This window comes from Mugil cephalus, chromosome 4 (genome assembly GCF_022458985.1).
Source record: "Mugil cephalus isolate CIBA_MC_2020 chromosome 4, CIBA_Mcephalus_1.1, whole genome shotgun sequence".
Taxonomy (NCBI): Eukaryota; Metazoa; Chordata; class Actinopteri; order Mugiliformes; family Mugilidae; genus Mugil; species Mugil cephalus.
Window position 1 is genome coordinate 30,094,576 of NC_061773.1, and position 12,913 is coordinate 30,107,488.

A 12,913-nucleotide genomic window follows, 5' to 3' on the forward strand; every position below is an offset into this window, starting at 1 on the left:
CTCCACCGTTCAGACACTGAATACCAGACACTGATAATGAGACTATAACAACATAATGTGCACAATATTAACTACTTTTATTAGCAACAGCTTAAGAAGTGCAAATACAACAGTCAAACAATTCATTTAACATAATGATCCAGAACAGTGGACATAGAATCATTTTTAGGCACTGAATTAATTATATCTTATATTTAATCCTTATCTCCTATATAAGTGCACTGCAACTTTTAATGACATCACATAAATCATAAATCACATACTAACTGTAATAATACTGGTAAAATATTAAATATTAATTTTAAATCAGAAACGTAATCACTTCCTTGTTTTCATGAGACACCAGACAGCACAGAAAGCAGGAAAGGCCTTTCTACTAGTTTCTTTACTTTCACTTTGAGTATTTGAGTATTTTTTAGTCAGACGCTAGTTTATTTGATTATTCATGTCCTAGTTGTGTAATGAAGGTGAATCTTACCGTTTTGTGTCTTTGAGTCTCTGGACTGTTTCAGGAATAATCTGTTCTCTGGTTGATGTCAGGTCAGTGGGTGGGGCTTTCTCAGGTTAGTGGGTGGGGCTTTCTCAGGTTAGTGGGTGGGGTGATCTCTGGTTAGTGGGTGGGGCTTTCTCAGGATGAGGGGGTGTATAATCATATCATTATTTCCGTAATGTAGGCATGAACATGTCTGTGATGTGCACATGATTTGTGACATTTTAAAATATGAATCAGAACATTTAAATAAGGAATATAGACGCATAACCTCATTTGTTGAGGAAATTCATACACAACTGGAAAACACAACACAGACTGCTTTACCTTCTTCCTCTTGGCACACCTCAAACCCCAAACTACACCCGTTAAAGACTCCTGTCTGCTTTGCAAACAGCACTAACTGATCTACTAAGAGACCATCAATGTAGCCCTCCACTACACTCTACACCACCTACATTCATCTAGGATCCTCCACTTTCTGCTGAACAGAGAACAAAGGCTAAAGATCTTGTTCATCAAGGTTTTGTCCTTCCACCTCAACTCTTTGGACTATACACCAGTGACCTCCTATCTAACTACAGCTCAGTAAAAACATTAAAGTAGGCAGGTAACACAACAATAATCAACCTCATAACCAACAACCATGAATCACAATACCAGGACTCTAATTAATGTTTTAATCCACTTCAGTCCTAATCATAAATACCACAAATATTATTATTAATTTCTGACTATTAACCTTTATATGCCAGTGTTTATGACGGTTGTTGTTTGAAAGAAAACTAAGTTTTGTGCCCGATTTTCAAAAACTGTTACGTTGTCGCCATTAACGGACAAAAGTGTCCTCTTCCAATGAGCCCTAAAAATACAGCAGGTTAAATCCCAGCAACAACAGACCTAAACGTAGAAAGAACGTGGAACACTTCCCCCAGTGTGTTTTAAACTTGTGTTGTTACCTGGAAATGTCAAAATAAAAAGTTGAATTCATTATCAGGTTTGTAAGACTCTGTCAGGGTCTGAGTAAACAGCATCAACGTGCCTTCACCCTGCTCTGCCTCCTTACGTCCCGCTGACAGACGGAGCTGGTTTAAGGTGAACAGAGGAAGGTGTGAAAGGAGATGGAGGATGCAGTGGGAAGTATTTTTACAAGTGCAGTGCTCGTCTCCACGGTGACAGTCGTCTCCAGTTAAGATCAGAGTGAGATGACCACTGACCTACAGCTGACCCTCGTATCAGCGAGTGATTGAATTCATCTGTTGGATGAGGATGTTAAGATGGTTGTAACAGAATCAAACCAGATGAGACGTGTGTGATCTTGTTATGTTCAGAACTTTCCATGTGACGTAGAGTAACACTTTAAACAGCAGCCTTTCCTCCTGGAGGCCAAGGGAAGCCATGCTGCCTCTGTTTTTATCAGACTGTACTGACACCAGGGCTGGGTTCATAATCCTTTGTTTCTGTCCTGAATGGAATTTGTCTTTCTCTGTCTTCAAACACATTCAAATAATAATAACAATAAAAAACTAACGCCAAGTTAAGTTCAAACCTTCAGATCCCTGTACTGGTTTTCTAAACGATGTTTGTGAAATTTACAGAGTAAATGTTTAGTATTTTAACTACAGTTTTCTTTTCATTCTGATTCCTCACTTCATTGGAATCCTGAGTGACTCTTCTTCGTAACTATTATTCCATAATATTCACTCATCATGCTAATAAAATAGTTCTTTAAGTTAATCTACTGCAGTAATTCTTCTCCCACCAGTAGAAAATGTTGTAAACACCTGATTAGACATGAAAAGTCACTGATATACATTTTTGCTCATATGGCCCAGCCCTAGCTGACAATGGTTTCCTTTGGCCTCAGACCAACATAGTACCTTCATCATCAAACCATTGAATGAAATAGTAGATGAGCAGCTTTGTTTTGACATTTCTTTATCAGAATGAACATGCACAGTGATGGAGGATTCAGTAAAAAACTAATCTGTGCTGTGCACTAAGCTGAGGGCAGTAAATGAGTTATTTAAGTCAAGAGGACGATGCAGTGGTGTGTGTTCACAGTGAGTGTTAGATAACCAGCGTGTTTAAGGAAACTGGACGCTCCAATAGTTCATTCCATTACATGAAATAGTGACATACAGCAACATGCTCTTTTATGTCCCCACCACATAAAAACCTACAGATCAGAGTTTTTGTCTCACTTGGCTTCCTCAAAGACATCCTGGCTTTACAGTGTTTGCATCCTTCACAAATATTTACATTTCTGCGTAAAAATGACAAAAACATCAACAGATTTTTAAAGTAGACAAAGAGAATCCAGTCAAACACATGGAACACAAATATTAGACTTGAGAATTTATTCAATCAAGAACATGAATCATTGGTTAAATTCAGTGAAGCATTGTCTCCAGGTCCTACATACTGCTTGCTTCAGGTCCTTTATAAAGAAAGTTATCATCTCTACATTCAACGTGTCTTAAGATATAAACACAATGATCTAGTTCCAACCACCAGATATTAAATGTGTTTTCATTGGTTCCAGTGACGTAACTGACCCAACACCATGACGACAAAACTACAGTTTATATGATCACTGACACTGATTAGTTGTTACAACCCAATAAACATTAATAATCATCCTGTTTGTCTCTAATTGATCTGATTCACTGACACAGAGACATTCACTGGTAAAATCTTCACCTTCTCCACAGTCATAATGAAAGGAAACATCCTCTCAGTGAAAGTGTGTGTGAAGGTGTGTATGTGTGTGTTAGTATCAGGATCAGAGAAGGACAGATTTCCTCTGTTCCAGTCCAGATTCACTCTGATCCTCTGGAACTTCTTCTCTACTGGGAGAAAAGTGGAAGGATCTGGTGGTGAATATGTTGAGTATTTACCTTTATAGAACCCTATTCTCCACAATCCAGATCGTATGCGTCCCTTCCTCTGATCAGACTCTGCTAACACACCCAGTCCCCACAATCTGTTATCTCCAACATCAACATCCCAGCTGTGAGTCCCTGAGTTAAAGCCCTCAGAGCCCAGGACAGAACAGTTATAATCAAACCTCTCTGGATTATCAGGAAGTTGTTGTTTATCTCCTCCTCTCACACTGGTCAGATCTTCAGACAGGATCAGTCTTGGATCAGCAGTGTTTGGATCCAGAATGACAGGAGTGTAGGAGACCAGGTCCTTCATGTTGTTCCAGATGTTGAAGGCCAGGTTGCCCAGATGTTTGGCCTGGTCTATCAGAGCTCCTGAGGGCAGCTGTGGATCATCCAGCAGGGGGCAGCGCTGGACTCTTTCCACTGCAGCCTTGTAGTTGTTGAGGAATGAGACGTCTTCAGCTCTCAGCTCCTCCTCTGTGGCTCTGACTGTGTCTGAAAGAGCTGCTATCTCTCTGCTCAGAGCCTCCATCTTCTCCTTCATCATCTGACTCTTCTGCTCCTCTTCCTCCCTCAGTGCAGCCATCCTGGCCTCCTCTTCCTCTGCTAGAAACTGGTGAAGCTTCTTGAACTGCTCCTTAATCTGCCTCTCTGTGTGTCGGGCCTGGACCTTGATGTGTTTTTCTGTTTCATCAAACTTCACTTTAACTTCTTCATAAACCTTTAACTTCTCCTTTAAGAGCTCCAGAGTTTCCTGAAGGTTCTTCTTGTGCTGTCGTGCAGCTTCTTCAATGGGTCTGAATCTGTGGTTGGTGTATTTTTCTGAATCTCTGCAGACGACACACACTGGCTGCTGATGGTCCAGACAGAAGAGTCTGAGTTTCTCAGAGTGCAGACTGCAGAGAGCCTCTGGAGATCTCTGATCTCTCTCCTGTAAGAAGGACTCACACAGGTTCCTCAGCACCAAGTTTAAAGGTGGATCATCTCTTGAAGATCTTCTCTTACAAACTGGACACTCCTGTGTTGGTTTGTCTCTCCACCAGTTCTTCAGACAGACTTTACAGAAGCTGTGGCTACATGACAGAACAACAGGATCTCTGAAGACCTCCTGACAGACCGGACAGCAGAGATCCTCCTCTAATCTGGAAGCCATTTAGTCTCTGAGTGAAGCTGGAACACAGCAGACACAAAGTCCAGTCAGTCATGGTTTCACTGCAGAGCTGCTCAGCCTGAATTTTTATATAATTATCCAGTTATTTATTTATTTTTGCTGATTTGAGGCTCAGAGGACCATCCCTGAGGAGACTACTACTATGTGCAGTACAACAATTCATAATCCATGAGTCACAAAGGACAAATAAATATTATAAAATCTATTAATCACAGAAAAATATATATAAATGTTACCTAAAACCCAAATACTACGAATAAAAAACAATATATCAACCATCAAAACATACTGTCATTGCGGCAAATGGTGGAAACATCCGCTACTGACATTGTCAGTTTTTGTTATTTGGGGCTGTTCTTGTTATTGTCTAAATTTTTGGGTTAATAAATGTTAAACTAATGAAAATGGTGTTTCTTCTCATACATTATTCGTCATATCAAAGGGAACTTTTACTTATTTCATTAAAATTCAGACCAAATGGGAAAAGCACTCATGTAAATAACAGTATCCCTAACTTATTGTGAGTAGTGTACGTACATGCATTATTAGAAAGAGCGAGAGTAATCATTATGCAGAACTTCTAAATGCGTCACAGGGTGACTCTAATAAATCTTGTCGAGTACTGAACAAAGACATTTTACCGCGGTATACGGTATTACCGTGACTAATTAAAATTACGAAGCAGCGTCAATTTGCACAGACCACCTCGACTGGGCGGAAGCCGGACACAGAAAAAACAAAGAGAATCCGGTGGATTTTCAAAATAAAATACTGCCGTAAAAACAGACAAAAGCGAAACTTATTAACTACGCAGCATATTTACACACGTAGAAGCATGTTTAGAAGAACATATACCGGGGAAATGGCCAAATCTGAGCGAGTAAACAACGTCTGCCGGGCTAAACGCTTCTGAAACGCTCCCGGTAGGTTTTGAAGTTGTGTGCAGGACGAACCAAATACACGACGCTCACGCAACGCGCCGCGGACGAGCCCGACGGCTTCACCAAACTGTTGGCTTGGGCCTCCACCGTTCAGACACTGAATACCAGACACTGATAATGAGACTATAACAACATAATGTGCACAATATTAACAACTTTTATTAGCAACAGCTTAAGAAGTGCAAATACAACAGTCAAACAATTCATTTAACATAATGATCCAGAACAGTGGACATAGAATCATTTTTAGGCACTGATTTAATTCTATCTTATATTTAATCTTTATCTTCTACATAAGTGCACTGCAATTTTTAATGACATCACATAAATCATAAATCACATACTAACTGTAATAATACTAGTAAAATGTGAAATATTAATTTTAAATCAGAAACGTAATCACTTCCTTGTTTTCATGACACACCAGACAGCACAGAAAGCAGCAAAGGCCTTTCTACTAGTTTCTTTACTTTCACTTTGAGTATTTGAGTATTTTTTAGTCAGACGCTAGTTTATTTGATTATTCATGTCCTAGTTGTGTAATGAAGGTGAATCTTACCGTTTTGTGTCTTTGAGTCTCTGGACTGTTTCAGGAATAAACTGTTCTCTGGTTGATCTCAGGTAAGTGGGTGGGGCGATCTAAGGTTAGTGGGTGGGGCTTTCTCAGGTTAGTGGGTGGGTGTGGGGTGTATAATCATATCATTATTTCTGTAATGTAGGCATGAACATGTCTGTGATGAGCACATTATTTGTGACATTTTAAAATACGAATCAGAACATAAGGAATATAGACGCATAACCTCATTTGTTGAGGAAATGCATACACAACTGGAAAACACAACACAGACTGCTTTACCTTCTTCCTCTTGGCACACCTCAAACCCCAAACTACACCCGTTAAAGACTCCTGTCTGCTTTGCAAACAGCACTAACTGATCTACTAAGAGACCATCAATGTAGCCCTCCACTACACTCTACACCACCTACATTCATCTAGGATCCTCCACTTTCTGCTGAACAGAGAACAAAGGCTAAAGATCTTGTTCATCAAGGTTTTGTCCTTCCACCTCAACTCTTTGGACTATACACCAGTGACCTCCTATCTAACTACAGCTCAGTAAAAACATTAAAGTATGCAGATAACACAACAACATATTAATTTGCCTTATTGTCCAGAACTTTGAGGTTATGGGATCTGTTACAACATAATACCAGATGTATTCTGGGAAAACACGTTCCGCTTGCACATGCTCACTAGCTCGCCCTCAAGCATTCAGGTTGCGGGTAACTGCAGTACACTTGATCTTTTTAAATACTTTTAGGTTACTTGACCATATTCATGTAATCGCCATCCTGTCACTGAGACAACATACAAGATTCAAGATTAATTTATTGTCATTATGTGTGTACATAATGACATTTTGAATAGTAGCTCCTGGCTAAAGTAGGACTGTTTTTCCCCCACAAAAATCCAAATAAGCTTGAACAAACCATAAATGGTGAGTTAGTAAAAATAGACACCTGGTATATGTCCAACAAACTTTCTCTCAATATCAGTTTAATGCTTCTACAGAATGCTCTTCCATTGTGAGTTGCTGGATACAGTTACCTCCAGGAAGCTTGTGTAGTGTAGCAGACTGTCCATAAACTAAACCATAAACTAAGGAACCTCGTTCCACCAGGATACAAAGGAACAAAAACAAAATCACTGGGAAAAACAAGGCTGAGATGTACTAGCTTTAATATTGTGTGGAGGACCACAGATCATTTCTGATTATATTAAGAATCTTAGTTATGAACATCACTTCTATCTTATATTTTTATTTACTACTTCTCCACTGAGTAAATGTTGATGTGTGTGAATAATGGGGATAAATAAATAGGTGGAATAACATTTATTTTCTCAAGAAAACTCACAGGTCCTCTACACGTTCCTGCTCCTGGTTTCAATCTGTCAGTAACACGAACAAAGTCCACATGTGCACAAAGGGCACGTCCTCATTAAATTACTACTACACATCTTAAACAATAGATTTCCAGCTCTTTGACTCAGATTTATTTTTTTTGCTTGAAAACAGTAAATGATATCTCCCAACACTTCCATCCCATGAGGGGTGGAAGGACCGTAGTTTTTGTTGCTTTGATTTTATGATCATATCATTATTTCAGTAATGTAACCATGAAAAAATAACTCAAAGATAACAGTTGTCTGTGATCTGCACATGATTTGTAACCTTTTAAAACACACATCACACAACATCTAAATTAGGAATATTAAAGCATAACCTAATTTGTGTTGGAAATGCATACACAACTGGAAAACACAAGAGAGACTACTTAACCCTCTTCCTGTTGGCACACCTCAAGCCCAATTCACACCTGTTAAAGACCCCTTCCAGTTTGCATACAGCACTAACCGATCTACTAGGACACCATCAACCTACCACTCCACTGAACTCTACACCACCTAGATTCATCTAAAACTTAGTACACATCCTGTTTACTGACCAAAGTTCAGCCTTCAATGCCATCCACCCACTCAGACAGTACAATAAATGGATAACCACAAAAACTCCACCAGCCTTAAGCAACTGGATCCTCCACTTCCTAACATGTAACAAAAGGGTAAAATCTGGTCACAATACATCAGACTCTTTGTTCATTAACATAGTTGCCCCACAAGGTTGCATCCTTTCACCTCAAATCATCAGACTATACACCAACATCCTTCATAGTCTTTTGAATTTCTGCATAACGTCGCAAACATCAACAGATTTCCAAAGTACCCAAAGAGAACTAAATCAAACACATGGGACAGAAATATTAGAGTTGTGATTTATTCAATCAAGAAAATGAATCATTTGTTAAAGTAGTGAGTCTTGTGTCCAGTGTGTGAGTCTGTGAGCTCCTTGTAACTAAACGTTTATGGTAACAGCTGATCAGTGTCTACAGCAGCTTGCAGGAATTTGATCCCATTCCTCAGAACAGAACCACTTCAGTTCTGAGATGTTGGTGGGTTTCCTCACATCAAGAGAAGTGCTTCTGGTCCTTTTACAAGAAAAACTATCATCTCTACCTTCAGCATGTCTAAAACTCTAAACGCAATAATCTGCTTCCAACCACTAGATATTAAATGCCTTTTTATTTGTTTGGGTTTTTTTGTTTGTTTTTCTTGCAGTGGTGTACTGACCCAATACCATAACTATAAAACAACAAGTATTATTATCATTTACATTGATTAGTTGTTACAGCACAATAAATATTTATAATCATCATGTTAATCTCTAACCTATGAAATTAATCTGTTAGTTCTATTTCCAATCTCTTTGAGTTTCAGTAAAAAGTTTCTGTGGGGATTATGTAGCCCCCGGTTACCAAAACACTGTAAAATAGATTAAAACACACAGAAACTAAGGTTGGATTAGTGTGCAGTATACAGATTTGAACAGTGACTATAAATATATAAATAAATATTTAATTGATAAAGCTCATGTCTCAAAAAGAGTGAAAATAGCGCCTCCTTGTGAAACAGCTGTGCCTGAGTAACGAATGAGGTTGTGTAGGTTTTTTCTCGCCTGAGCAGTGACTAAAACAGATGTACTGACCAGAGAGCAGAGAGAAAAAGAGCCCCAAAAAAAACCAAAGACTCAGTCCAATAAAAGCCTGCAGAAGTCGGCCACTTTTTTTAGCAATGGGTAAACATAGTTTGTTTGTTATAGGCCTGAGGCCTACCACTGTTGGGACTGGCTCACTAGTAACTATTTATTGTGTTGAAAGCACACTGTGATGATAACACTTTGCAAAAAGGGTAATGTGTGTTTACAGAAATGAATTGGTATGTGGGCTAATGTTATATTGTTTATTAGCCACAATGTGATGAAAGCTAAAGTGAGTTGAAGCTAAACCTATTCAACCCTTGTGTCTAATTTTCCATGGAGATGCCTTAGTGATTCTCAAAGCTGTTAAGGGAGCAGCTACAATTTTATCTTGTTCAAGTATCAGAATACATTTGAGTGATACAGAGTATTATACATTTATTGCATATTTGGAGTGAGTAATAACATCACTGTTGTGGTTCCAAGTGGGAAAGAGTACATTCGCACTGTGTAGTTATTTATTTATTTATTTATTTATTGGCTTTGTGAATACAAGGCCAGGCCTGGTGCCTGAGTCTAGTGAGATCTACTGAGATGCTGGTCCATATTTAGTTTATTTATATTTATTAATTCCTCTCTTACTTGCAGTTTAGAGAGGTCATCCAATCCCAAACTAGTAATCTGATAATAACCTAATGTTTCTGATTGCTACAGATAAAACTTGGCGAGCCAGCCAGGAGAAATTGGGTTTTATCAGGCGTCACTGGTGACAACATAATATCAAAACTACAGTGGATGTTATTAAGTCTGCTATTATTAAGGTCCAAAACTCGCTTATTGTTAGTGGCTCTGGTTGTTACAATTACTTGTCATAATGGACTCTAATATTCCTCTAATAATCAACCACCTTTATCAGAACAGTTACTCAAAGGTTCAGTGAACTACTCATGAATTATGGGTTCTGAACTAAATCTGAGCTCAGGCTACATGAGATTTACAGATGACTATCAGATGACTATCACTATCACTATCAAATCTGCACTAAGCTGAGGTTAAGTAAATTAGTTATTTAAGTCAAGTCAAAAGGACGATGCAGTGACGTGTGTTCACAGTGAGTGTTAGATAACCAGTGTGTTTAAGGAAACTGGGTGCTCTAATAGCTCATTCCATTACATGAAATAGCGTCAGACTGCAACGTACTCTGTTATGTCCCCCACCCCATAAAAACCACATAGATCAGAGTTTTTGGCTAACTGGGCTTCCTTGAGAACATCCTGGCTTTAAAAAGTTTGTAAGGAGGTGAAGAGATTCCATTTAAACACACGGAACAGAAATATTACACTTGTAAATTTATTCAATCAAGAAAATTGTTAAATTGGTTAAAGTCAGTGAAGCATTGTCTCCAGGTCCAGGTTTGCTTCAGGTCCTTTTATAAAGAAAGTTATCAATCAATGTGTCTTAAACTTAAATAGTTATTCTTAAATAGTGACATACAGCGACATGCTCTATTATGTCCCCCACCCCCTAAAAACCTACAGATCAGAGTTTTTGTCTTGGCTTCCTCAAAAACATCCTGGCTTCACAGTGTTTGCATCCTTCACAAATATTCACATTTCTGCGTAAAAATGACAAAAACATCAACAGATTTTTAAAGTAGACAAAGAGAATCCAGTCAAACACATGTAACACAAACATTAGACTTCAGAATTTATTCAGTCAAGAAAATGAATCATTTGTCTGTGAAGCATTGTGTTCAGGTCCTACATACTGCTTGCTTCAGATCATTTTATAAAGAAAGTTATCATCTCTAGATTCAACGTGTCTTAAGCTATAAACACAATGATCTACTTCCAACCACCAGATATTAAATGTGTTTTGACATACTGACCCAACACCATGACAACAAAACTACAATTGATATGATCACTGACACTGATTACTTATTACAGCTCAATAAATATTTATAATCATCCTGTTAATCTCTAACTGATCTGATTCACTGGTAAAATCTTCACTGGGAGTTTGTCAGCATTTGAAATGAGTGGAAACATCCTCTCAGTGAAAGTGTGTGTGAAGGTGTGTATGTGTGTGTTAGTATCAAGATCAGAGAAGGACAGATTTCCTCTGTTCCAGTCCAGATTCACTCTGATCCTCTGGAACTTTTTTTTTATTTGGATATCAGTGGAACGATCTGATGGTGAACATGTTGAGTATGTACCTTCATTGAACCATATTCCCCACAATCCAAATCGTATGCTTCCCTTCCTCTGGACAGACTCTGCTAACACACCCAGAAACCACCTTGTGTTATCTCCAACTTCAACATCCCAGCTATGAGTCCCTGAGTTAAAGCCCTCAGAGCCCAGGACAGAACTGTAATGATCAAACCTCTCTGGATTATCAGGAAGTTGTTGTTTCTTTCCTAATCTCACACTGGTCAGATCTTCAGACAGAATCATTGTTGGAACGGAAGTGTTTGGATCCAGAATGACAGGAGTGTAGGAGACCAGGTCCTTCATGTTGCTCCAGATGTTGAAGGCCAGGTTGCCCAGATGTTTGGCCTGGTCTATCAGAGCTCCTGAGGGCAGCTGTGGAGCATCCAGCAGGGGGCAGCGCTGGACTCTTTCCACTGCAGCCTTGTAGTTGTTGAGGAATGAGACGTCTTCAGCTCTCAGCTCCTCCTCTGTGGCTCTGACTGTGTCTGAAAGAGCTGCTATCTCTCTGCTCAGAGCCTCCATCTTCTCCTTCATCATCTGACTCTTCTGCTCCTCTTCCTCCCTCAGTGCAGCCATCCTGGCCTCCTCTTCCTCTGCTAGAAACTGGTGGAGCTTCTTGAACTGCTCCTTAATCTGCCTCTCTGTGTGTCGGGCCTGGACCTTGATGTGTTTTTCTGTTGCATCAAACTTCACTTTAACTTCTTCATAAACCTTTAACTTCTCCTTCAAGAGTTCCAGAGTTTCCTGAAGGATCTTCTTTAGATCTGTTGCAGCTTCATCGATGGGACTGAATCTGTGGTTGGAGTGTTTTTCTGAATCTCTGCAGACGAGACACACTGGCTGCTGATGGTCCAGACAGAAGAGTCTGAGTTTCTCAGAGTGCAGACTGCAGAGAGCCTCTGGAGATGTCTGATCTCTCTCCTGTAAGAAGGACTCACACAGGTTCCTCAGCACCAGACTAACAGGTGGATCATCTCTTGAAGATCTTCTCTTACAAACTGGACAGTCGTGTAATGGATTCTTTTTCCACCAGTTCTTTAGACAGACTTTACAGAAGCTGTGGCTACATGACAGAAGAACAGGATCTCTGAAGACCTCCTGACAGACCGGACAGCAGAGATCCTCCTCTAATCTGGAAGCCATTTAGTCTCTGAGTTAAGCTGGAACACAGCAGACACAAAGTCCAGTCAGTCATGGCTCTCCTCCATCTTCTACTAACCTCCTGTTTTTGGTCAAACTCACCTTCAGTGTGTGGAGAGTCAGCAGCTTGAAGCAGCAGTGTTGTAGTTTCCACTTTTCTCTCCTGTAGCTGGACTCACTCAGAGGAAGGTGTTAGTTTGGTCTGAAGCTGAATCTGATCGTCGGTGTCTCTCATTAGTCACACAATAATAAACTGGTTCCTGGTTTGTCTCAGGTAAATCAGGTGAGGGGGCGGAGCTTTACCATAACTCGTTTGTTTGAATGTAGTTGGACCTGTTATTCAGGGGAGTGGTTCAGTCAAAAGTATTTAGTCTTAGAGGCAGCATCAGCTGAAGGTGTTTAATTGTGGAGTAAGTTGTTTCAGTTTGTGCTTTGAGTAAAATGATATAAATAAAGCTGCTTTAAAGTTTT

At 39.5% G+C, this 12,913-nt stretch overlaps 2 protein-coding genes across 2 annotated transcripts in view; both read right to left on the reverse strand.

The window, feature by feature from the left end:
• Window positions 1-520, reverse strand: part of LOC125006460 (nuclear factor 7, ovary-like) — a 1,183,669-nt gene extending 1,183,149 nt beyond the window's left edge. Inside the window, exon 1 of the mRNA XM_047582508.1 lies at window positions 479-520. The gene's annotated coding sequence lies outside the window, so the exon portion shown is untranslated. The remainder of the gene's footprint in view (window positions 1-478) is intronic.
• A 2,531-nt stretch (window positions 521-3,051) lies between these two features.
• LOC125006367 lies at window positions 3,052-12,445 on the reverse strand. Its single transcript, XM_047582325.1, has 3 exons — window positions 11,074-12,445; window positions 5,252-5,259; window positions 3,052-4,531 (listed from the first exon to the last, which is right to left on the reverse strand). The coding sequence occupies exons 1-3, from the start codon at window positions 12,443-12,445 to the stop codon at window positions 3,143-3,145; spliced, it is 2,769 nt and encodes a 922-aa protein (XP_047438281.1). The 3' UTR covers window positions 3,052-3,142.
• Window positions 12,446-12,913: the final 468 nt, after the last annotated feature.

Coding starts and splice junctions, on each gene's coding strand:
- LOC125006367 (XM_047582325.1), bottom strand. CDS start 12,445: ATGGCTTCCAGATTAGAGGAGGATCTCTGCTGTCCGGTCTGTCAGGAG.